This window comes from Lepus europaeus, chromosome 1 (genome assembly GCF_033115175.1).
Source record: "Lepus europaeus isolate LE1 chromosome 1, mLepTim1.pri, whole genome shotgun sequence".
In the NCBI taxonomy this organism is placed as follows: domain Eukaryota; kingdom Metazoa; phylum Chordata; class Mammalia; order Lagomorpha; family Leporidae; genus Lepus; species Lepus europaeus.
The window spans coordinates 45,602,290-45,627,776 of record NC_084827.1 but is presented as its reverse complement, the minus strand read 5'-3'; the positions used below and the strand labels follow the sequence as shown (position 1 = coordinate 45,627,776).

The 25,487-nt window shown below is 42.9% G+C and overlaps 1 protein-coding gene across 6 annotated transcripts in view; it reads left to right on the top strand.

Annotated features, from left to right (window-relative positions):
* The window catches only part of SRPK2 (SRSF protein kinase 2), a 269,280-nt gene that overhangs the window by 166,791 nt on the left and 77,002 nt on the right, over positions 1–25,487 (top strand). For all 6 annotated transcript variants that reach the window (XM_062214774.1, XM_062215005.1, XM_062214694.1 and 3 more), the window contains one exon: positions 13,446–13,600. In XM_062214774.1, coding sequence (XP_062070758.1) covers positions 13,446–13,600 — 155 coding nt within the window. The remainder of the gene's footprint in view (positions 1–13,445; positions 13,601–25,487) is intronic.

The following is a 25,487-nucleotide window of genomic DNA, read 5'->3' as shown; positions in this document are numbered from 1 at the left end:
AGGATTCTGATATGGGGTGCAGGCATCCTGAGTGATGTTTCAGCCCCTATGCCAAATGACCACCCCACACCCCATGTTTATACTTTTGACTAAAGAATAATGCTGCTGTTAGCATTCATATCCAGGTCTCTGTGTAGACATAAGTTTTCATTTCTCTTGAATATATACCAAGCTGTGGATTTTCTGGGCCATATAGTAACTGGTTAACCTTTTCAGAAAATTGCCAGATGTTTTCCCAAAGAGGCTGCACTGTTTTGTGTTCCCATCGATTGTGTATCTGAAGGTTCTTAATTTTATACATCCTCAACAGTGCTTGTCATTATCTGCCATTTTGCTATCCTGGTAGACATGAAGTGGCATCTCATTGTTGCTTTGATTTTTGTTTTTCTGATGGCTGGTGTTGTTGAGCATCTTTCCTAGGAGTTTTATAGTTTAACACTCAGATTTCAGACTTAGATACAGTATGAGTTAGTTTTTGTGAATGGTGGAAGTAGAAGGTCAGCTTCATTCTTCTGTATGGAATATCCAGTTGTTCGATTATTGCTGGTGGAACAGACTGTTCTTTGCTGATTGAATGATCTTGGCACATTTGTTGAAAATCACTTTACCTATTTGTGAGGGTTTATTTTTGGATCCTCAGTTCCATTCCATTGATTTATTATGTCTTTCCTTATGTTAGGACCAGATTATCTTGAGTATTATATTTTGGTAATAATTTTTGGCTTTGAAAAGGCAGAGTCCTCCAATTTTTTTTTCATGATTATTTGTCTATTCTGGAACTTTTGATTTCCATATGAATTTAATGAATGACATGATTTTTTGCAAATAAGTCAATTGGGATTTTGATAGGGATTGTGTTGAATCTATAGGTCAGTTAGGGCGTTTTGCCATCTTAAAAATAGTCTTCACTCCGTGAATATGGTATAGTTTTCTGTTCATTTAGGCATGCTTTAATTTCTTGAAGTAATGTTCTATAGTTTTCATGGCATGTTTTGAACCTCATTTGTTAAGTATATATATATTCTTTTTGATGTAATTGTGAATAGATTTGTTTTTTTAATTTCATTTGCCTCTTTTTGTGTGAAATCGTGTTGTATAGATGTGCCATAATCTATCATAATGTTATTAATAAGTTTTCTACTGATGGGCATTTAGATTCTGATATATTGCTCTTTGAGTGTGTTACTAGTGTTAACCCCAATATGGAGATGTATTGTCTAAAGGATATTGAGATACAGGAGTAATCTGTAAAATTTTGGATGAATATGCCCTTGCTCATTTATCATTTTACTGCTTATTTTTACATTTTAGTGTGATTTGTAAGGCTTTATTTACATAGTTCTTTAGAAAATATTTCAGTTGTCCACTCACTATTCTAAGTGTGAAAAACTGGCAAATAGGGGCTGGTGCCATGGCTCAGCAGGTAAAGCTACCTCCTGCAGTGTTGGCATCCCATTTGAGCACCAGTTTAAGTCCCAGCTGCTCCACTTCTGATCCACCCCCCTGCTAATGGTCTGGAAAAGTAGCGAAAGATTGTTCATGTCCTTGGCCCTGTACCCATGCAGGATATATATATATATATATATATACACACACATATATATATATATATATTTTGTATGTATGTATGTATGTATATTTCTACCTTTCAAATAAATAAAAATCTTTAAAGAAAAATAAATACTGGCAAATAAATTAGATTTACAAGACAGCATAGAACAAGAAAACAGTTCCACAATTTAATATATACAGTGGTGGTTATTTTTACAGTTTTTTTTTCTTAAGGATAATCTACTGAGTTTTTCATTGATAACATTTCAGAGTGAAGTGGTTTTCAAGAGCAGATTTCCAGATAATCAAGAGTGTAACCGTCCAATGCATTATGTTATATGACAGTGGCATATCATTTTTTTTCCAGTTTTCTTTCAGAAGTCTTGGATGATGAAGAATCATAACTTTCACCACTACTATAGTACTTATAAAGTTTTAGCAGCTTTCAAAGCAAAGTTAGGACAATTCAGACCAACAAGTTGGTTCATATGCATCTCATTTAGCCATTTGGTTACCTGAATGAGTTGGAATTTGAACATTTGGATGTGCAAGGAGCTCAGGAATTGATATCCTCAGTTTGTCATTTTCAGTATGCTGGTTAAGCTTTAATGAAAAATATTGTAAACTCTTTTCGGCTAATCTTTTTTTAATAATACTTAACTTTTTATATTTATTATGTGTTGAAAGAGGTTCATGTTGCTTAAAAAGAAATCACCTAGAGCAGTTATCTAGTGGAGCTTTCTGTGGTAGTGGAAATGTTCTATATCTGCACTTTCCATATTGTACTCAAACCGCCAGCTGTATGTCGCTACTGAACACTTGAAATGTGGGGAGAATGACTGAAGAACTGTCATTTAAACTTTACTCGATTTTAATTAAGTTGGATACTGGCCACATGTTGTATAACAGAGGCCTCGGGATTTCCTTTATTTCCTGGTTGTGTTCTTAGGGGATAGATAATGACTGCACTTGAATTTTGTTCATTCATTTTATATTAGTAATCGTGGGTACCTTTAGATTTAAAGCTTGTGGCAGTTTGCAGAAGCCTTGTTAGAAGTGGTGCATCTTGCGTTATTTCCTGAGTCTCATGAGACAATCGTTAATGACTACAGGAAGTTTCACAGCATAAATCTTGGTGAACAGTTCTTTTGGCAACAGTTTACCCTGAACCCAGCAGGTTTCAGATTGCCTACAAATGGATCTTTTAAAACCCAGATAGGCATATGGGCTCTTAGTTTGTTAGTCTTTATTAGATGTATGCCTTATCATAGATTAAAAGGTAGGGTTATATGAGGCTTTTGTATATCTGTGTTCTCTAAAAATCTACCCTTTGAAACTCAATTGGCAGTAATAATATTGGTCATTATTACAGATCATGAGCCAAGAAGACTAGACTCTGCGAGTAGTTTGATTAGCCTTGTCCTGTGGTTCTGAGCTGGGCTCTGCCTTTCTGTTCCTCAGTTACTTCCTAGTACCCTCACATGCTTGGAAAGGCTTCAGCTATTAGTTGTAATACTTATGACTTGTACTTCTGTTTATAGCCCAGACCCTTATTTTTTCTCCAAACCTTTATGCTTTTGGTCATAGATTCTATGTATTGAGTAATCTCTACAGTATTTTGTGTTGCTGGGTATCCTACCTGCTCCTCAAACTCAGATGAGCTCAAACAGAAATTTCTTTTCTCTAGAACTCCTTCCTCCTCCTCCTCCTCCTCCACCACCACCTCCACTACCACCACCACCACCACCACCACCACCACCACCACCACCACCACCACTGCCTCCTCTTTGTCTGTTTTCTATCTAGGTGAATGGTAACATTATTTCACTACCAGAAATGTAGGGGGAGATACACACCTCCTGCAAATGAATCCTGAGCTTCAAATTCCCTGGATAGACAATCCTAGCATTTCCTCACTAATTTGCTTGCTTCTTGCTTTTACCCTTTCTACCCATTCTACACACTGATTCCTTATGTTTTTTGCAGAGAGCTTGTCTCTACTCTGAAATTGAATTTCAGTGGTTCCTAATTGCCTCAGATATATAGAGCCCAAATTCCTGTGGACTGACTCTTGCCAGACCTCTGACCTGTCTCCAGCCATACCACATTATTTTAGTCTTTGTGCTTTGTGTTTATAGGGTTTAAAAAAATTTTTTTAAAGATTTATTTATTTGAAAGTCAGAGTTAGTGAGTGAAAGAGACAGAGATAGAGAGATCTCCCATCTGCTGATTCACTTCCCAGATGGCTACAACAGACAGCACTGGGCCAGGCTGAATCCAGGATCCAGGAGCTTCATCCTGGCCTCCCACATAGGTAGCGGGGGCCCTACTACTTGGACAATCTTCCTCTGCTTTTCTCAGGCCATTAGCAGGGAGCTGGATTGGAAGTGGAGTATCCTGGATACCATCTGGCACCCATATGGGATGCCAGTTTTGCAGGTGGTGGCTTTACCTGCTCTGCCATAATGCTCTCCCCCCTCAAATGTTTTATAAAATAGTAATAAAAGTAGTGGCAAAAGATACATGTGGCACTGAAATATAGCCCTAGGACTGGAGGCTTCCTTTCTACAGAGAACATAAGGAATCAGTGTATAGAATGAGTAGAACGGGTAAAAGCAAGAAACCAGGAATTTAGTAAGGAAACAAATGATGCAGTTCTCAGTCCAAAAAAGGAATGCTGCAAATGTGACCTCACAGCCCCAGAAATCAAAACATAGCATCTTTATAACACCAGCTCCTTGGCTGTCTGAAATGAAGACTGATGGGGAGCAGGTCTGAGATTTGCTTATGTCTTCACTCACTTCTAGTTGGCCTTGTTCTACCTTATGGAAGACAATATGGTCTTAGAAAATAAGAAAGTCAAGGTTTCTGGCTGGGAATTGTGATTGATTGTTATTGAAACTTGAGGAGGAAGATTGTGTTTTACATATCCAAAAAGAGAATCTTCTCCCATTCCTGGTTACCTAGCTTTTTAAGTCTTTTGGCCATTTAACTTTTTGCTAAGCTAGTTTTAATTCTGAGACCAAAGTCTGATAGTTGTATACTACTTTGTAGTACATTTTAGGAAACTTACATTAGTATTCATTTCCTAAAAAGGTGTGCAGCTTAAAATAACAGCCCTTTACGAACACAGAATCCCATAGGCCAGGCCAGCACAGCACAGAGGACCTGAATTCTTGATGGACTGATGTCAAGTGTACACCTTGTCTGCTGTTCTCATCTGTGCCTGGGGTCCTCATCCGACTCCCTGGTTGTCAGTAGAACTCTTCTTGACTGGCAGACTGACAGTTTCTCCTGTTACCTTTCTGGAACTGCTTCTCTACTTCCCCTGTGACCAGCTGGAGAAAACCCTCTACATTTAAGGACTTGTGTGATTAGCTCAGGGCACCCTGTGTGGTTTTCTTTGCTATAGAGTGATGTGATTATGGGAGAGGCATCTCAGTGAGCAGGGGTTTCACATGCTTAGGGCACTGGGGCAGGTGTTAAAGAACTCTACCTGCTACAGCAGAGCTTTTATGCTTAAATTGGATTTATATGAAGTTTAGACATTTTCTTTTTTGTTAAAGGGGAAGTTGTAGTATCATCATGGCCTTTCCCTCCTTCGCTGTGTGCTTAACCAGTGTTATAGCATCTTTTGAGATAGCTGTTTTGAAAGAAAGTGTGTATTGATTAATTCTACCTAAGTAGAAATGCTCAGTTAGATATTTCTCAGGCTAACAGTTTACCACCAAGAGAGGAGGGAGGAAGAGAGACAATTTTAAATCTGTAGTGGGGGGGCTGGCGCTGTGGCAAAGCAGGTAAAGCTGCCGCCTGCAGTGCCAGCATCCCATATGGGCACCGGTTTGAGTCCTGGCTGCTCCACTTCCAATCCAGCTCTCTGCTATGGCCTGTGAAAGCAGCAGAAGTTGGCTCAAGTCCTTGGGCCCCTGCACCCACATGGGAGACCCAGAAGAAGCTCCTGGCTCCTGGCTTCAGATCAGTGCAGCTCCGGCTGTTGCGGCCAACTGGGGAGTGAACCAGCGGATGGAAGACTTCTCTCTCTCTCTCTCTCTCTCTCTCTCTCTCTCTCTCTCTCTCTGCCCTTTTGCCTCTCCTCCTCTTTCTGTGTAACTCTTTCAAGTAAATAAATAAATCTTTAAAAAAAAAAATCTGTAGTGGACACGGGGAGGAAAAAAATGAAATAGGAATATCCCTAAAATACTACCTGAAGAAATTCATTTGGGACTCTTTCTTTATGTTGTGGTTCAGCACATTGCTGAAGTTGTGTCAATTGCTAAGGTGACGAGAAAGGAAGGAAAGCACTTTTTTCCCTACCAGGTGTGTAGTTTACTTGTCCTTTTCTCTGCTTGAAAGAAATATGTAGTAGCAGCTGGAAGGAAGTCAGAACACCAATTGAGTTTCCATGGCAACTTAGGGCAGATGCCACGTGCATTTGCCAGGGCTGTTCACTTCTTCCTCCGTTTTCTAATAGAGCAGGTATACTTGCAAAACAAAATGTGAGGCAGGTAAGCCTGTAAAGTAGTTTCAGTTTTTACAGTATAACGTTAAAAGAAAAACGCTTTATAGCACTGTTTGAAGTAATGATTATATATTTGTATATTATGTATGGCAAAATAAATATAATTCTCAGATAGGCATTGTAGCACAGCCAGTTAAGCCACAGCCTGTGTCACCAGCATCTCATACAGGCACAGGTTCAAGTCCTGGCTTGTACTTATGATCCAACTCTCTGGTAATACACCTGGGAGAGCAGCGGAAGATGGCCCATATGCTTGGGCCCCTGCCATGCATGAAAACTTGGATGGAGTTCCAGACTCTGGCTTCAGCCTGGACCAGTCCCGGCTGGTGCAGCCATCTGAGGAGTGAACCAACAGGTGGAAAATTCCTTTCTTACAGTGTCTCTATAACTCTGCCTTTCAAATATATCTTTAAAAAAAAAAAGAATATAAATGTAGTTCTTTGTGAAAAGATACAAGTGATTATTCTTACATAAGAACATATAATACTTCGTAAAAACTTTGGGGCATCAGGTGGAATTTTAGTCTACTTTAAAGTTTTTAAAAATTTACTTATTTTTATTTTATTTGAAATGCAGAGAGACAGACAGATGGAGAGAGATCTTCCATGTGCTAGGTCATTCTGCATATGCCCACAACAGCCAGGACTGGGATGAACGGGAGCTACGAGCCTGGAATTCCATCTGAGTCTCCCATGTGGGTGGCAAGGACCCAAGTATCTGAGCCATCATCTCTTTCCCAGGGTGCACATTAGCAGGGAGCTGCATCAGAAGTGGAGCTAGGACATGAACGCAGGCACTCCAATATGGGTGTCCTGAGAGGTGGCTTAACTGTTGTGCTGAATATCCACTCCATTTTACTTTTCAAAGAAGTAAATACTACTTTTTTTTTTATTATTATTATTTGAAGGGTAGAGTTAGAGAGCGAGAGAGAAGTCTTCTATCTATTGCTTTACTTCTCAAATGGCCACAACAGCTGGGGCTGGCCAAGAGCCAGGAACCAGGAGCCAGGAGCTTCTTCCAGGTTTCCCATGTGGGTGGCAGGGGCCCAAGCACTTGGGCCATCTTCGGCTGCTTTCCTAGGCCATTGGTGGGGAGCTGGATCAGAAGTAGAGCAGCTGGGACTCGGACTGGTGGCCATATGGGGTGCCAGTGCTTCTGGTGATGGCTTTTAACCCGCTACACCACAGCACTGGCCCCCTTAATATTACTCTTTACCGTGAGTATAGCTGGGCAGTTGTAGAAGAGTCTGTACATATAAATTGCATAAATCTAATGTTAGATATTTTGAATTTTTCTTAGAGGCTATATTAGTCTACTTTTTGTTACTTTAGCTAAAATACTTGAGAGGAGCTTCCTGAGGAAAAAAGGGTTTATTTCCACTTACAGCTTGGAGGTTATGGTTCAGGATCAGGTGACCCTATTGCATGGTGTCTATTGAGGCTGGTCAGGGAAACCATCACATGCTGAGCCAGGAAGCTGAGAGAAAGAATCTCTAGAATGAACTTGAACTCAAATAACCTACCCTCTTACAAGAACCAGTGTCCAAGGACATGACTCCAGGGACCCCAGCACCTCCCACCAGACCCTACCTCTCTGATAACATAATTTGTTCAAGTCTCCACACTTAATCCTCAGTCATTTACATTAAGAAATCAGTATTGAGGGGCCGGCACCGTGTCGCAGTAGGTTAATCCTCTGCCTGCAGCACTGGCATCCCATATGGGTGCCAGTTCTAGTCCCTGGCTACTCCTCTTCCAATCCAGCTCTCTGCTGTGGCCTGGGAAAGCAGTAGAAGATGGCCCAAGTCCTTGGGCCCCTGTACCCACATGGGGATCGGCGCAGCTCCAGCCATGGCGGCCATCTGGGGAGTGAACCAACGGTAAAAGGAAGACCTTTCTCTCTGTCTCTCTCTCTCTCATTGCCTGTAACTCTACCTCTCAAATAAATAAATAAAAATCTTAAAAAAAAGATTTGTTTAAAAAAAATCAGTGTTGAAACAGCACCTGTGTTTTGTGGAGACAAGTCCTACTTAGCCTGTAACAGAAGCATATACTGTGGCTGGGTTGAGTATTGTGATACAGCAGGTTAATCTGTGGTTTGGGTTGTCCGCATCCCATATTGGAGTGGCTGGGTTGAGTCCCAGCTGCTTTCACACCTCCAAACCAGTTTCCTACTAAAATGCAGCCTGAGAGGCAGCAGTTGATGGCCCAAGTATTTGCGTTGCTGTCACCCATGTGGGAGACGAGATGGAATTTCTGGCTCCTAGCTTTGACTTGGCCTAGACCTGGTTGTTGTGACCATTTGAAGAGTGAACCAGTGTATGAAAGATCTTTCCTGTCTCTCTGTCTGCCAATACTTTTCAATAAATTAATTAATTTAAAAAATCCTTTAAAAAGATTATGTAGATTTTTTCTTTTATTTTTTTTTAAAAAAGCTTTTGAGGTATAACTGACATATTACATGTTTACTCATTTAAAATATACAATAAGGGGCTGGCACTGTGGCATGGGTTAAGCCTCTGTGTGCAGTGCTGGTATCCCATATGGGCACTGCTTTGAGCCCCAGCTGCTCCACTTCTGATCCAGCTCCTTGCTAATACACCCGGAAAAGCAGTAGAAGATGGCCCAAGTCCTTGGGCTCTTGCACCCATGCGGGAGACCTCGAAGAAACTCCGGGCACCTAAACTTGGATTGTCCCAGCTCCAGCCCTTGCAGCCATTTGTGGAGTAAACTAGCAGATGGAGGATCTCTCTCTCTCTCTCTCTCTCTCTAACTCTGCCTTTCAAATAAATAATAAAATCTTTAAATAAATAAAGCATGCAATTCACTGGCTTTTATTATGTTCATAGAACTATAAAACTATCACACATAGCACTGTTTTAATCTCTCCTAAACCCCATACCTATTAGCAGGCAGTCTTCATTATTTCTTTCCATCTCCCTCTTCCCCCACTTCACCTGTCAGCATTTAGCAATTGCTAATGTACTGTCTACATAAATTTGTTCTGGTCATTTGTTATAAAATGGAGTCATATGACCTGTGGTCTTTTGTGATTGGCATATTTTAATCAGACTTACTTGTTCATTCATTCATTGTTCAGAGGGAAAGAGAGAGCCAAGAGTCAGTGCTCTCTTCCACTGTTTCGCTCCTTAAATGCTCACAAATTCTGGGACTGGGCTGGGACTGAAGCTGAAGCCAGGTCTCAATGTGGATGACAAACATCTAAGAATATGAACTATCATCACCTGCTGCCTCCAGATGGAGCCGGGCCTTGACTCCAGGCACTGCAATGTGGGAGGTGCTAGACCTTGTAGTTGTTTTAGTATCCTTGCTGAAAACATCTTGGGTCCTTCCTTCACCATGGCTGCTCATAATTTCCTGATTATTCCTACATGAATAACTTTTTGACAGTTTTTGTTAGGAGTAATGGAAGTTACCTCTTTTTAAAAATCTGTGAATGTACTTCCTGAATGCATGCTTGGTGAAAAAGCTTGTCACCCTTTTGATCTTTCCGACAGTTGAGATTTAATTGGCCTACGTGGCCAGGGAGTCTGAGACTTAGTAAGCCATCTTGGCAGCTCAGCAGAAAATTAAAGAGTTAAGAGAGAAATGATGAGTATGTTGGGCTCGCGCCATGGCTCACTTGGCTAATCCTCTGCCTGCTGTGCCGGCACCCCGGGTTCTAATCCCGATTGGGGTGCCGGATTCTGTCCCTGTTGCTCCTCTTCCAGTCCAGCTCTCTGCTGTGGTCCAGGAGGGCAGTGGAGGATGGCCCAAGTGTTTGGTCCCTGCACCCGCATGGGAAACCATGAGAAGCACCTGGCTCCTGGCTTCAGATTGGCGCAGCACGCCGGCCGTAGAAGCCATTTGTGGGGTGAACCAACGGAAGGAAAACCTTTCTCTCTGTCTCTCTCTCTCTCACTGTCTGACTCTGCCTGTCAAAAAAAAAAAAAAGAAAAGAAAAAGAAATGATGAGTATGTTGAGGCTTTTTAAAGGAAAGGGAATGGGGCTGAGAATGGAATCTTCCCCATCACCGCTGTAGTCTTTGCAGTAAAGCTGTGTGTAGCAGGTGCCTCTGGAGCAGTGGTTCTCAGCATGATTTTGCCCTACAGGTGGCCATTTGTCAGTGCCTGGAGGATGTTTGCTGGTCCCAACCGAACAAGGGTGTGTATGTATGCGCAGTTCAGAGTCACATGGAGTTCCTGGCTCCTGGCTTCAGACATGCAGTGTTAGAGGCCAGGGTTCTGCCTAGGCATCCTGTGATGCTCGAAACAGCCTCAACAATGACTATCCAGTGCAAATGTCAGTGGTGCCAAGCGCGATGGTGGCCTGCACCAGTGGAACAAGATTCCCCTTTCTTCTCTATTAATTGAATAGTTTCTACAGTGACTACAGTGTTCTAAATGCAGAAAATGAGCTCATGTTTTTTTCCTATCTAAAATGTGTACTTCAGGTAGAAGTAGGCAACGTTCATATTGGAGTATACTTTAAAAAGTAAAAGATAAATTTACTTTTGTATAAAGATATTTTTGAAATCCATGCATGTTAGAGGTCTTCAGAAAGTTTATGAAAATGTGTATTATGAAAAATGCTGTGTGGATTTCTGATTTTTGCCAAAACAAACTTCTTTAATCCCACCCCACCCCCCCTTTTTGAAAGGATTTATTTGTTTATTTGAAAGAGAAACAGAGAAAGGATGCAGGGGGTTGGGGGAGATCTTCCATCTGCTGTTTCACTGTGCAAATGGCCACAATGGCCAAGGCTGGGATAGGCTAAAACCAGGAGCCAGGAGCTTCTTCAAGGTCTCCCATGTGGGTGCAGGGGCCTAAGTACTTGGACCATGTTCCAAGGCTTATTAGCAGACAGCTGGATTGAAAGTGGAGCAGCTGGCACCATATTGGATGCTGGCACTGCAGGCAGTGGCTTTACCAGCTATGCCACAACGCCGATGCCAGTGATCTTTCTTTAATATGCTAAGAGTTTTTTTTGTCATTTGGCCTCTTTTTTTTTTTTTAATTCCATTTTTCTATCCACTTTATGCAGCATCCTTGTGTGTCTAATTGAGTTAATTTGTTGCAGTCTATCCACATTACTCAATAACAAGTAGTGCATGCCTCGGGGAGCCCATCTCAACCTTCTGTTCCCTATGGGGAAGTGGAAAACTGGTGTAATTCTTCTGCTTGTCCCCTCTGCAGAACTCTGTTTTGCTTGGGTACATTCTACTATCAGTAAATGCACATATGCAAGGTTGCCAGAGAGATGATTGCTGATTGCACATCCATAAGTTCTGCTGGGATTTTCAGGTGTATTGTCGAATTGATATGTGTGTGTGTGATTTTTTCCTCATCATTGCTTTGAGTGATGAGTGGTTAACTCTGAGTGTGGTTCTGCATGTCATGCCACACTCCCAATGTCTGTTACCCAGGGAGCTATAATTTTGAGTCTTCATAATTTCTAGAGAGTAGAAATCAGTACAAATCATTTTCAGCTTATAAACACCCTTGCCTTTAAGATTACCTATTGTGTGTGATCCCTGCCCTTTCCTCATGGTATTTAATGTGTCTAGCAGCTTCCATCCCTACCCCCACTTTCTTGGTTGATTGTGGCAGTTTGTTTTTTATTGACAGGCTGCACATGGCAAGTAATGGTGCTGAAGGCAGTGTAGTGGAGGCTGTTGGGGACTCTCACATTCGGCAGAGAGTTAGAGATCCAACCTAGAAAAGGGCAGCAGTTACGATCGCTCCTCTGGCTCTGTCAGCTAATTATGGTAGCTGCAGATGAGCCTGTACTCCCTTGACAGCTGACTTCAGGGTTCTGGGCCTGGAGAAATGAGCTTTTACAAGGAGAGAAAGGACCTAGACCCAGCCTTCCACCATCATACAGGGAGTAGCAGTGGCTCATCAGGACATTCAGACATGCTTTTAGAAAGAGAGTGCATACTGGGAAGACCACCAACAACAAAAAGTCCACATCAGTGCCACTGAGATTCCCCTTGCTCTCTACCACTAGAGCCCCAGCTTCCCCCTGCTGATACCGCCTCTGGTCATACCCCCATCAGCCTCACTCTCCCCGGCTGTTAGGCACTCCTTTGCCTGCTGTTTACCTACACAGCAGTGGCCAGTTCACGCAGGGCAGTTGGTGGTCTTGTTAGGAGGACAGCGTAAGGGTGGGAATAGCTTCTGGATTTCAAGTTGAGACTCAGGTTCATGTTTCTCTGTTGGGACAGAAGTAGCAGTTAACTTTTGCAGTAAGTGAAAGTTTGATTTTACAGAATCCCATTATGAATGTGTTACTTCTAAGCCAATGTATTTAATGTATGTGTGAGTTATTCTGGGTATCTCAAGGTTTGTATCTTTGAGACCTCAGGTTATTATTATTATTATTTTTTTTTCGTTTCAAGAATATGAGGGGCCGGTGCTGTGGCGCAGCCAGTTAAACCTCTGGCATGCAGCACCAGCATCCCATAAGGGGACAGTTCAAGTCCCAGCTGTTCCACTCCCAATCCAGCCTCTCTGCTATGGCTTGGTAAAGCAGTAGAAGATGGCCCGAGTGCTTGGGCCCCTGCACCTCCATGGGAGACCCGGAGGAGGCTCCTGGCTCCTGGCTTCAAATAGGCTCAGCTCCTCCGTTGGAGCCATTTGGAGAGCGAACCAGCTGATGGAAGACTGACCTCCCCCCACCGTGTGTGTGTGTGTGCGTGTGTGTATCTACCTCTCTTTGTAACTACTTCAAATAAAAAAAATATTTTTTTTTAAAAAAGAATATGCTGTGCATCATTTAAGATTTTTGTGACAATTAGAAGTGACTGTAGCAGGTCTTGTATAATGTCTGTACTTTATTTGAACCAACAGTGGGCCCTCTTTAATTTTTAGGTTTTGGATAGTGTTCTTGATAAGCAGTGCTAATAGGTAACTGAATTCCTTAATGAAAATGACTATACTTTAGCTCTAGTATGTACTAATCACCTTTTATGAGTTATCCTTGAAACCTAACCTCTTTCCTACTATTTCTACAGAAAAAAGGATTCCAATTTTCAAATAACAGAAAACAAACCCCTTAATTAAAAATGCTTGTGCCTGTTTTTTTTGTTTGTTTTGTTTAATCTCTGTGGGATGCTTTAAAATTAATCAGGCTGTGTATCATGGGGTACTCTTATCCTACTGAAATTTGATAGTTTTGAATCTTTGGTCTCTCCCTTCCACTTGTGACTTGAGGCATTACTTGAATTCAGCTGAAATGAGTGAAGGGATGCTGGTTGACACTGCTAATTCCTGTATGATGTTCTATTTTTTCTCATATTAAGAAACTCTTCAAACATGTGCATGCTGCAGGATTTACTTCTGAGTAAACAGGGGTTTTCTTTGTGCCGTTTCAGGCCGGAGCCTCAGCAGAAAGCTCCTTTAGTTCCTCCACCACCACCGCCGCCGCCTCCTCCGCCACCTCTGCCAGACCCCACCCCCCCAGAGCCAGAGGAAGAGATCCTGGGATCAGACGATGAGGAGCAAGAGGACCCCGCAGACTACTGCAAAGGTGACTGGCTGCGCGGAAGGCAGTGCGGGCTTCCTTTCCCTGCTGGGCTACTCAGCAGCCTGTGGGAGAATGGATGAGACACATTAGTGGTGCCAGCTGACCTTGGTCTTTATTCAGTTAACCTCCTTGGGTCAATACCATTTTAAATTCTGAGACCATCCCTTTTAGAATGGTACCAGAAAATGTAGGAGATACGGAAGAAAAGTGTAAGATACAAAAAACAGGTCCATATGAGGGTACTTTAAAAAAGTTTGTGGAAAATGGCATCAAAAGCTAAGTTTATTTTGGCATGAAAGTTTTTTAAATCCTTGCATACAAGGTGTCTTCAAAAAGATTGTGGAAAATGTGTATTATGAAATAACGCACAAACTTTTTGAACTAGCCTTGTATGCAAATATACTTTTGGTTTCGTTGTAATTCCAAAGATATTTAATATGATACAATAAAGATGGAGGACAGAGTGAGCTGCCTGAGAATAGCATGGGGAGTGCAGGGTGCCAGGCTCCCAAGGGGAGTAATGACGACTGCTGCGCACTGTGTTTAACATTCAGTTTTCTGACTCTTGGGCCTAAAAGAAACTGTTCCTTTCTCTGCATAGCATTGAATGACATAGTGTTCATTGTCTTTAGAAAGAAAACTCGCATGTTTGTTTACACAGAGAGATTTTTCCTGGCATTGTACTTAAGCAGAAAGACATTCTGTGAGTTCTATTATTGTGTGACATAGTGGATTATATTTTCTAACATGATTTCACAGAGGACATAGAAACCATTCAAGTGGGAATGTTCTTGTTCATGCTTCGTAAAGACCAAGAGTATATAAAGTCTTGAAGGGTGGGCGTGTCCTGTGATGGTTATTGGGAATGGTGCTGTCTAGACACCATCCTTCTTGTAGACTGGACTCAGAATCTAGGAGAAAGGGAAGTTGTCTCTATTCAGATGGCTGGTTGTTACTTAGTTTACTAGTCTGGAGATTTTTGAGCAATTGGGGAAGTAGTTTATTTGTTACAGATTATAAAACAATATAAATAAGATTTTGTGTAGTGTTTTATATATATATATATATATATATATATATGCCAGCATTGTGGCATATAGCAGGTAAAGCTGCTACCTGCGATATTGGCATCCCATATGGACGCAAGTTCAAATCCCAGCTGGTCCACTTTTGACGCAGCTCCCTGCTTAAGGCCTGAGAACAGTAAAAGCCCCAAGGGTTCCTGGCACCCATGTAGGTGACCTGCATGAAGGTCCTGGTTCTTAGCTGTAGCATGGTCCAGCACTGGCTGTTGTGGCCATCTGGGAAGTGAACCAGCAGATGGAAGATCTCTCTCTCTCTCTCTCCCCACCTCCTTCCTTGTAACTTTTTAACTTTCAAAATAAATAAAAAAAAATCTTTTTTAAAAAGAATTTACTTATTTGAGAAGTCGAGTTATAGAGACAGAGAGAAAGGCCCTCCATCTGCTGGTCCACTCCCCAAATGGTTGCAATGGCCAGAGCTGGGCTGATCTGAAGCCAGGAGCCAGGAGCTTCCCCTGGGTCACCCATGCTGGTGTAGAGACCCAAGCACTTGCGCCATCTTCCACTGCTTTCCCAGGCCATCAGCAGAGAACTGGATCAGAAGAGGAGCAGTCGGGACGCCAGCTGGCACCCATATAGGATGTCTGTGCTACAGGCAGAATCTTAGCTCACTATGCTACAATGCTGGCCTCAGATAAACCTTATTTTTTTTATTTTTATTTTTTTAAAGAAAAGATGCCAGAAGATGCACATAAGTTCAAGCTGTAAAGCATTGATGAGTCTTTGGGTCTGTGATATTTTAGCAATCTGTCATGCTTCTACTATATGAGGGTCATTTGTGTGTCGGGTAAGAATGATGTATTTTGAATTATCTGCCAAGAAGAAGAGAAAGTCACTCTGCTGTGAACGTCTAAGAACTTGGCTTCCACTCTAACCTGATTCTTGCGTGGATGGGGTTGTGTCACCTCCAGAATGAACGCTTTCTGCAAGAAGGCCTGTTTCCTTTTGATGAAGAGTAATAATTAGAAGGAAGATCTGGATATCATGTATGCCTGTTACTATTGGGGTAATAGCACTTTCCCCCATAATAGTAGTAACTGTTAATGTTGCTTCCAGATCTTGGGTCAGAGCTAGTGATTTGTATATTTTCTCTTCCCGTTTATATTTGTATATTAAAATGTTCTAGTCTGAAATCTTTGATTCCACTCTAGTAGAGGGTCAGCCCAGTGTCCTCTCCTTCTGTGTTTGTGATTTCTTCCTTTGATGGTAAGAGTCCAGGCCCTCCTTGTGGCATTTTGTTTACTTGGTTCATTTCCCATGTGTGAGGAGCCACCCAGTCACTGTTTCTGCGCCCTCCCACCCACCCCTTTAGCTGTGCTCTCTGACACCGCTTTGCCGACTGATTCTGCTACTGGCTTTGGCTAAATTATCCCAAAATTGGAGGAATGGCTTTTCCAGGCTGGGACCGTTTTACTTTTTTTTTTTTTTTTTTTGACAGGCAGAGTTAGACAGTGAGAGAGAGACAGAGAGAAAGGTTTTCCTTCCATTGGTTCACCCCACAAATGGCTTCTACGGCTGGCGTGCTGCACCGATCCGAAGCCCGGAGCCAGGTGCTTCCTCCTGGTCTCCCATGCGGGTGCAGGCGCCCAAGCACTTGGGCCATCCTCCACTGCCCTCCCGGGCCACAGCAGAGAGCTGGACTGGAAGAGGAGCAACCGGAACAGAATCTGGTTCCCCAACTGGGATTAGAACCCAGGGTACTGGCGCCGCAGGCGGAGGATTAGCCTTATGAGCCGGGGTGCCAGCCTGGGACAGTGTTTACTTAGTCTGAGGTATCTCCTTTGTTCCCTTCCACTTCATGTGTTCCTCTTGTTTTTTCTTTTCTTTTTTTTTTTTCTTTTTTCCTAATTGATTTATTTATTTGAAAGAGTTACACAGAGAGAGCAGAGGCAGAGAGAGAGTCTTCCACCCGATGATTCATTCCCGAATTGGCTGCAATGCCAGAGCTGCGCCGATCTGGAGCCAGGAGCCAGGAGCCTCTTCCAGGTCTCCCATGTGAGTGCAGGGGCCCAAGGATTTGGGCCATCTTCTGCTGCTTTCCCAGTCCATAGTAGAGAGCTGGATTGGAAGTGGATCAGCCCATATGGGATGCTGGTGCCTCAGGCCAGGGCATTAACCTGCTGCGCCACAGTGCCGGCCCCCTTCTTGTTTTCTTTAACTTTATTCCTGGAGCTTGTCTGCCCTCTTCTCAGCTCTCCCAAAACATAATAAAAGATCATCACAGAATATACCACGTACCTTTTCTCTTTACAAGAGATACTTGCTCATCATGGAAATAGAGTTGTAGGGCATGGCTGGAAGCTGCCTAGAATTCTATCTGTAGTAGCAATGGTGGCAGCCTCTGGGCTACTGCTGTCCCTGGTCATCTGTGACCAGCTATTTGCCTCCTCACGTTTCCAAGTCTCCCCTTACTCAGAACTTACAAACCCTCCACCATCCCACCAAGGCCACTGATTAGTTTTTACTCTACTGGAGCAATGTGCATTGTTCCTGTTAGCTTGTTCACCATCCTCTTGGGAGGGGGCTCTTCTCCCTTCTGTGTAGCCAGCCTGTTTAATCTCAGTTCTCCAGGAGCACGGTGGGCTGGTGTCTGAGAGACTGGGTTCACAACCTCGTTCTGTCGTTTCCTGGCTTTTTGTCTTTGGACAAGTTCCTTTCCCTCCAGGCTTTGGTGTTTTCCTAGTATAGTGCGTAGTAGCCGTCTTACCACCTAAGATACTGTATGGATCAAAGTGAGATAAACATGTGAAGGATGTGGCGTACTGCCTGATACATAAAAGGTGCTCAAAAATGTGAATTGTTTTGTTCTGCTCTGTGTCTCCTTCCGTGGTTCTTCCCGCACGTGCTCTTTGCTTTGATGCAGCAGCTGTTAATGCTGGATCCATTAATTCTCTGTCTGCTTTCCTGTGGAAGGTATTTCTTTAGCCTCTGCAGAGACCCTCTGGCACCAACTTTTTTTGGGGTGGTGAAGGGGAAGCATAGGAGCCAGAGAGCCCTTCCCATCTTCTGGTACCTGCTACAGATGCCCGCAGTGGCCATGATCTGTCTAGGCTGAAGCTGGGAAATAATTCCAGATCTGCCATGTGTGTAGAAGGAACCCAGTTACTCGAGACAGGAGTGCTGCCTTCCAGGGTGTTCATTATCAGGAAGATGGAGTCAGGAGCAGAGCCAGGAGTCGAACCTGATACTCTGATGTGGGATATGGCTGTTCTAACCAGCATCTCAGCTGCTACGGTAATGCCTACTCCTGCCTACTTTATTTTTTTATTTTTGACAGGCAGAGTTAGACAGTGAGAGAGAGACAGAGAGAAAGGTCTTCCTTCCATTGGTTCAACCCCAGATGGCCACTACGGTTGGCATGCTGTGCCGATCCGAAGCCTGGAGCCAGGTGCTTCCTCCTGGTCTCCTCCGATGTGGGTGCAGGCGCCCAAGCACTTGGGCCATCCTCCACTGCCTTCCCGGGCCACAGCAGAGAGCGGGACTGGAAGAGGAGCAACCGGGACAGAATCTATTGCCCCATCTGGGACTAGAACCCGGGGTGCTGGTACTGCAGGCGGAGGATTAGCCTAGTGAGCCGCGTGCCTGCCCCTGCCTATCTTTTTTATGTTATTTCTTTTCTGGGTCAGGAACTGTGGCAACAGATAATGCAGTTTATTCAGGTTCTACTTCTATGCCTGGAGGATAGCAAGGGTTAGGCATAGTACATTCTAGAAACGGTCACTTCTGGCGGCCCCTGTGTAATACATGCTTCCATCGAGTTTGCACATAAAGCCTGTGTTATGGCCAGACCTTCTGCTGTGGGGAGATGTTCTAGTCCCAGAGTCGCTAGGGATGCCTGGTAAACATTCCTAGTCACCGCTGTAAACTCCTGAGTGGAGATCCCTGGGAGTGGGCCCTGGGACTCTATGGTTTGTGAGTTCAGCAGGTGATTTTCCTGCACCTTACAGGCTGGGGTCTGCTCATCCAAGGCGTGTGCTGTTCTTCCAGAACTCCAGAGTGATGTCTAAGTGAAGTGACCCTTCACTCCAGTCCAGAGTTTCAGGGGAATCATTGCTCAGAACTGCAGTATTCCTAAGTTCTTTTCAGAACCTTGAGCATATACCTGCCACAAGGACCTGCTGCATGGTGGCTGTCGGAGCACTGCATTGTTGTCCAGGCTACCTGCACTGACTACTTGTGGATTCTGTCTCACAGCTCACTGAAATCTTTCTCACACAAATTGGCACCTTTGTATGGTTGTATTATTTTTGGAGATACTGATTTCACCATTTTCTTGATCTGACTTGTTAGGATAACAGCTGTCATTTCCTTAGGAATAATTTCTTTGGCTTCCCCTCATCAAATTTTAATCAGGCCCCTCCTCTTCTTTTTTTCTTTCTTTTTTTGAAGATTTTATGTTACTTGATTTGAACTGTAAACCTCCAAATGAACTGAAATAAAACTTTTCCTCCCAAGAAACTCTGCTTGAATATTTTAGTTAAAGTAATGAAAAGCTGATTAACACAGACACAGAAATAAGTGTACAGGTCCTTCATTCATGCCTTTCATTCTTTCAGAACTGTCCGTAATGCTCCAGAATTATTTGGTATTCCACTCATTTGAGTGATAATATAGATTGTATTTGTAGAAACTTAGAGGCCGCTGCCGTGGCTCACTTGGCTAATCCTCCGCCTGCGGCGCTGGCACCCTGGGTTCTAGTCCCAGTTGGCGCGCCGGATTCTGTCCCGGTTGCTCCTCTTCCAGTCCAGTTCTCTGCTGTGGCCCGGGAGGGCAGTGGAGGATGGCCCAAGTGCTTGGGTCCCTACACCTGCATGGGAGACAGAGAGGAAGCACCCAGCTCCTGGCTTTGGATCGGTGCAGCGCTGGCCGTAGCGACCGTTAGGGGAGTGAACCAACGGAAGGAAGACCTTTCTCTCTGTCCCTCTCTCACTGTCTATAACTCTGTCAAATAAAAATAAAATAAAATTAAAAAAAAAAAAGAAAGAAACTTAGAGACAGTGTCTTCTTCAAAAACATAAAATCAGTAATGTGAATACTTGCTAGAAACATGTCACATGACTTCCTTTCTTTTATTATACACATTGCCTTTACCCATATGTGTCCATTTTCCATCACTGGAAACTGTAGACTGGATGACTTAAAAAAAAAAAAAAAAGATATCTGTTTGTTTATTTGAAAGGCAGAATGACAGAGTGGGAGAGAGAGATCCATCTTGCATCCACTGATTTTTCCCCAAATGGCCACAATACCAGAGTCTTGGCCAGGTCGAATCCCTGAGCCAGGGACTCCATCCAGGTCTCCCACATGGGTGGCAAAGGCGAAAGTATTTGGGCTGTTTTCCACTATCTCCCCAGGCACATTAGCAGGAAGATGGATTGGAAGCAGAGTACTCAGGATTTGAATTGGCACTCTGATGTGATATACTGGCTATGCATGTGGTGGCTTAACCTGCTGCACTAACCCCCTATAATGTTTAATGTTTGACTTTTAATTATCACAATAATTTAATTTATTTGTAAAGAAAAAACAATACCCCTTATTCAAGATTGCCTTAGAAACAGTAGTTTACAAGCATGGTTGTTGACTGTCCCACATCAGCATTCTTTGCTGTCAGGGGTTTGCTTCCTAGGGCTCATTGGTAGATATCTGGAGATTGTCTCAGTTGTCCTATTAGAGGCTGCTGCTGGCCGTCTAGTGGGTGGAGGCCTGGGTACCATTAAATGCCCCATAAAGCATAGGACAGTTAGAAAGAATTACCTAGCTCCTGATGTCAGTAGTGCCAAGATTGGAAAGCTCTGTGTACAAAATGTCTGGTCTTCTTTATTAAAATGGTGTCATATGGCACAAGTATTTTATAGAAATGTAGCCTTTAGTTTCTATCATTTTTGATATTTAAAAAGGTGACTTATTAATGCCACTTTTAGTTAAAACTACTAATGCACACATACTTAATTTACTACTTCTTCCAAGTGTTTTTATAATTAGTTCTCTTCATTTGGCTTACTTGAAACCTTAAAAAGACACTCTGCTTGTCTAAATGAACAGTGTAATAGATGCTCTTGAACTTAACTTCGCAAGGCTTCATTTCTTTTCTTTTATGTATAGACTGAGGAAATTCTGGTTCCTGATGGACCTCTGGTGCTGTGAATTGTTAAGGGTATTGATGATGCCTTGGTTTATTCATTGAAGTTTGACCATGCATACATTGTTTATTACAAAAAATGTAAAGGAGGAACAGCATTGCTTTCTAGGAGTTTATGGTCTCAAAGACTTGCGCAGTGCAACGTAAGTGACTTTGCTTGTCTTGTTTCCATACTCAGTACCTGGATCAGAGCAGTCTGTAGTGACAGTTAATTGTGGTTCATTAATTATAACGGGAAAAATAGAATATAGATGGGTTAAAAGAAATGACATTGTAATTTGTTGTTGGAGTCTGAAAAACAGTTCACAGAGAACTACAAGGGGGCCTTGCCAAGAGAAGGGAAGCAATTCCCTGGCTACATGCTCTGGGCAGGAAAAGGTGTCCCTGAGAAGCTGTGAATGCTTTTGTTTCCCTGACAAATGGGAGAGCCAACAGCTGGTGGTAGAAGATTAGGTTGAGAAGGAGTCTGGAAGCATCATGTTGACATATATGAGAAGGAGAAATTTGTAATGAAGTAAATTCTAGAAATGTGTTTTTAAAACAAAACTGAAAAAAAGCAGAATAGGAAAAAAATTCTTGTGCTGCGATGACCCCACCCCTTTTTAAAAGATTTATTTGTTTATTGAAAGGCAGAGTTACAGAGGGGCAGAGGCAGAGAGAGAGAGATCTTCCCTCCACTAGTTCACTCCCCAAATGGCCACAATGGCCAGAACTGGGCCATTCCGCAGCTGGGAGCTTCTTTGGGATCTCTCACGTAAGTGCAGGGCCCAAGAAGTTGGGCCATCTTCTACTGCTCCCCCAGGCCATAGCAGAGAGTTGGATAGGTAGTGGAGCAGCCAGGACTCCAGCTCGCACCCATGTGGGATGCTGGCCCTGCAGGTGGTGGCTTTACCCTCTATGCCACAGCCCCTGCCCCCCAAATCTCTGTTTTTAAAACATCTTTTTTGCAAAAAGTACATCAAGATCTCAACATTGTGGCATGTGGTTGGCGAAGCTGAATATTTCTTTTTCTTTTTCTTTTGACAGGCAGAGTGGATAGTGAGAGAGAGAGACATAGAGAAAGGTCTTCCTTTTTGCCGTTGGTTCACCCTTCAATGGCCACTGTGGCCGGCTCATCGCGCTGATCCGAAGCCAGGAGCCAGGTGCTTCTCCTGGTCTCCCATGCGGGTGCAGGGCCCAAGCACTTGGGCCATCCTCCACTGTACTCCTGGGCCATAGCAGAGAGCTGGCCTGGAAGAGGGGCAACCGGGATAGAATCCGGTGCCCTAACCGGGACTAGAACCCGATGTGCCGGTGCCGCAAGGTGGAGGATTAGCCTGTTAAGCCACAGCGCCGGCCTGAAGCTGAATATTTCTTAATATAGTTTCTTTCCTATTTGTTACAGCACCATTAGTTGAAAAGACTTTACTTCCTCCATTGAATTATTTGGTGCTGTTATAAATGAGGTGGCTGTGAGGGAGGGTCTGTTTGTGGACTCTTAGGTTTCATTCCTGTACATGTCTCACCTTGCTGCCTTTTTTTTTTTTTAAACGATTTATTTATTTATTTGAAAGGCAGAGAGAGAGAGAGGGAGAGGTCTTTCGTCCACTGATTGACTCCCCAGATGGCCACAATGACCAGAGCTGTGTCAATCTGAAGTCAGGAGCCTGGAGCTTCTTCCAGGTCTCCTACTTAGGTGCAGGGGCCCAAGGACATGGGCCATCTGCCACTTCTTTCCCAGGCCATAACAGAGAGCTGGATGGGAAGTGGAGCAGCTGGGACTAGAACCAGCTGCCAGTATGGGATGCTGGCACTGCAGGCGGCAGCTTCACCTGCTGTGCCACAGTGCGGGCCCCTTCACCTTGCTCTTAACTCCTGGTTTGCTTGATGGCTGTAGCTTTGCACAGTTAAGTCTGAAGTGACAGTGTAAGTCCTTTACTTGTGCTTCTCTTCCAGGATTATTTTGACTGGTCTGAGACCATTTGGATTAATGTATAAATTCGGAGTCAGCTTATGCATGTACATTTTAGACACATCTTAATACTGAATTTTTCAGTCTATTAACCCTATTGTGTCAATTGAGAGAGGGAGGGAGGGAGAGAGAGAGCGCGCGCGCAAGAGAGAAATAAATGGAGGAACGACCCTCATCTCTTGGTTTGCTGGGAACTCAATCCAGGTTCCCCGTCTCTGGTGCACATTAGCAGAAACTCCAGTATGGGATGTGGCGTCTTAACCACCAGGCCCTAGCAGTCTTCGTGTATTTTCTTTCTTACCTCAGTGCTCCTTGCCATGCTTGAGTGGAAATGACCAGAGTGACATCTCTTATTTCTGATCTGACAGTGAAGGCTGTAGTTTTTTTAAAAAATGATAATTTAAAGATTTTAGTTGGCTTTATTTTTGATTCTAGAAATGGGCAATGGTACATTCCATAAAATAGGAGTGTTCTGAGGGGGCTGAGCAAAAGTGGTTGGTTTTACAGAAAGAAATATTGAAGACTGCAGAAGCAGCAGAACAAAGTTAGATTGTACACTTTCCTTGTAAGGCAGAGGCAGAAAAATAGAAAAGTAACTGGTTAATAATAGATTACATCAGGTTATTTGGTAAGGATTAAAGGTGGGGGAACCCTCAATATAATCCCCACTGAAACTAGCCTGTTTGGTAAATTTGACTGTGATCTCACTTTTTCCTTCTTAGAAGATCAGATAAACAGGTTAGTTTCAGATTATTGACCTGGAACTTTAGAATATGTGACTTTGTGTTAGTCTGTTGGGGCCCAGTGCAGGAGCCTAGTCCAAAAGAAGCCTCCTGTACATTTTATTTAACACTGTGATATAAAAAGATTAATAAGTTGGATTTCCTGAAAATTAAATTTTCTTTTTCTCATTGAAGACATTTTAAAATATTTATTTTCATTTACTTGGAAGGCAAAGCAACAGAGAGATAGAGAGAGAAGAAGACAGATATTTTCCATCCTGTTTTTCTTTCCCCAAATACCTGCAACAACCAGGGCTGGATGAGGAGGCTGGAACTCCATCCAGTTCTCACACGTGGGAGCAGGCCCCGGGTACTTGGGCCATGATCTGCTACATCTCAGAATGCATTAGTAGGAAGCTGGACTGCAAGCAGTGTAGTTAGGACTGAAACTGACACTCAGACACAGGGTACAAGCTTGCCTCCCAATTGTGACACATTGCCCCACTTAAAGACATTTTTAAGAATAAAAAGAGTGGCATCAGATGGGGAGAACATTTCTATCACATATACCTGACAACATGTCTTGGAGGGAACTTTAGGAGCCTTCCTGAGATGTGGGAGAAATGTTTTATGTATTAAGAGATTATATATGTGTCTGCATGTGTGTATACACACATATGTATAAATTGATTACAAATAGCAAGAAATCATACAGTAAGGTTTACATTTTATGTAAATTGCATACATGAAATCTTTCATTTTATGTAAAGTAAACTTTAATTTTTTTTATTTTTTTAACTTTTATTTAATGAATATAAATTTCCAGTGTACAGCTTATGGATTACAATGGCTCCCCCCCCCCCCCATAACTTCCCTCCCACCCGCAACCCTCCCCTCTCCCGCTCCCTCTCCCCTTCCATTTGCATCAAGATTCATTTTCAATTCTCTTTATATACAGAAGATCAATTTAGTATAAAGATTTCAACAGTTTGCACCCACATAGAAACACAAAGTGAAAGTACTGTTTGAGTACTAGTTATAGCATTAAATCACAATGTACAGCACATTAAGGACAGAGATCCCACATGAGGAGCAAGTGCACAGTGGCTCCTGTTGTTGACCCAACAAATTGACACTCTACATTTTATGTAAAGTAAACTTTAACTCATTGAAAAAACTTGACAGGTTGTTTTGTTTTTTTTTTTTTTTTGTTTTTTTGATTGTAGGATTTTTATTTCTGTTCTTTATCTGTTTGGTTTTTCTTTTTTTTTCTGTTTTGAGCATTATTTCTATATAGAAGAAAAAATTTAAAAAACTTAATAGTGAGGAACTGATGTAGATTTTGAACAGAGAAATCAATAAGGAAGGTAATTTGAAATCTTGGATGGCTGACACTGCAGAGGAAGAAGGCATACGTACAAAAAGGAGAGGGCACAAGCTTAAAACTTGCTGGTGATAGCATATCTGTTGTCTGACCACTGTTGAATATGGAAGGCAATGATGAGAAAACTGCCAAGTCTTGAGCCCTGGAGTGGCTAGAAGGAGGGTTGTGCCTTCTAGACATCTTTCTTGTTAATGGGCTCTCTGAATTAAACTGCTTGTTGATGGTTCTTTACTTTGGATATTGTCTGAGCCAAATGTGTAGCCCACCTCTCACAAGTGAGCAGTGATTTATGGCATGCATTCTGTGTCCTAGCTTCACGGTCACAATATTCTGCTTTATCTGGGAAATGTTTTCTTTTCCACAATTTAAAAAAATATTTATTTATTTGAAAGTCAGAGTTATACAGAGAGAAGAGAGGCAGAGAGAGAGAGGCCTTCCATCCATTGGTTCATTCCCCAATTGACTGCAACAGTCGGAGCTGTGCCGATCGAAGCCAGGAGCCAGAAGCTTCTTCCGGGCCTCCCACGTGGGTGCAGGGGCCCAAGGACTCAGGCCATCCTCCACTGCCTTCCCAGGCCATAGCAGAGAGCTGGATTGGAAGAGGAGCAG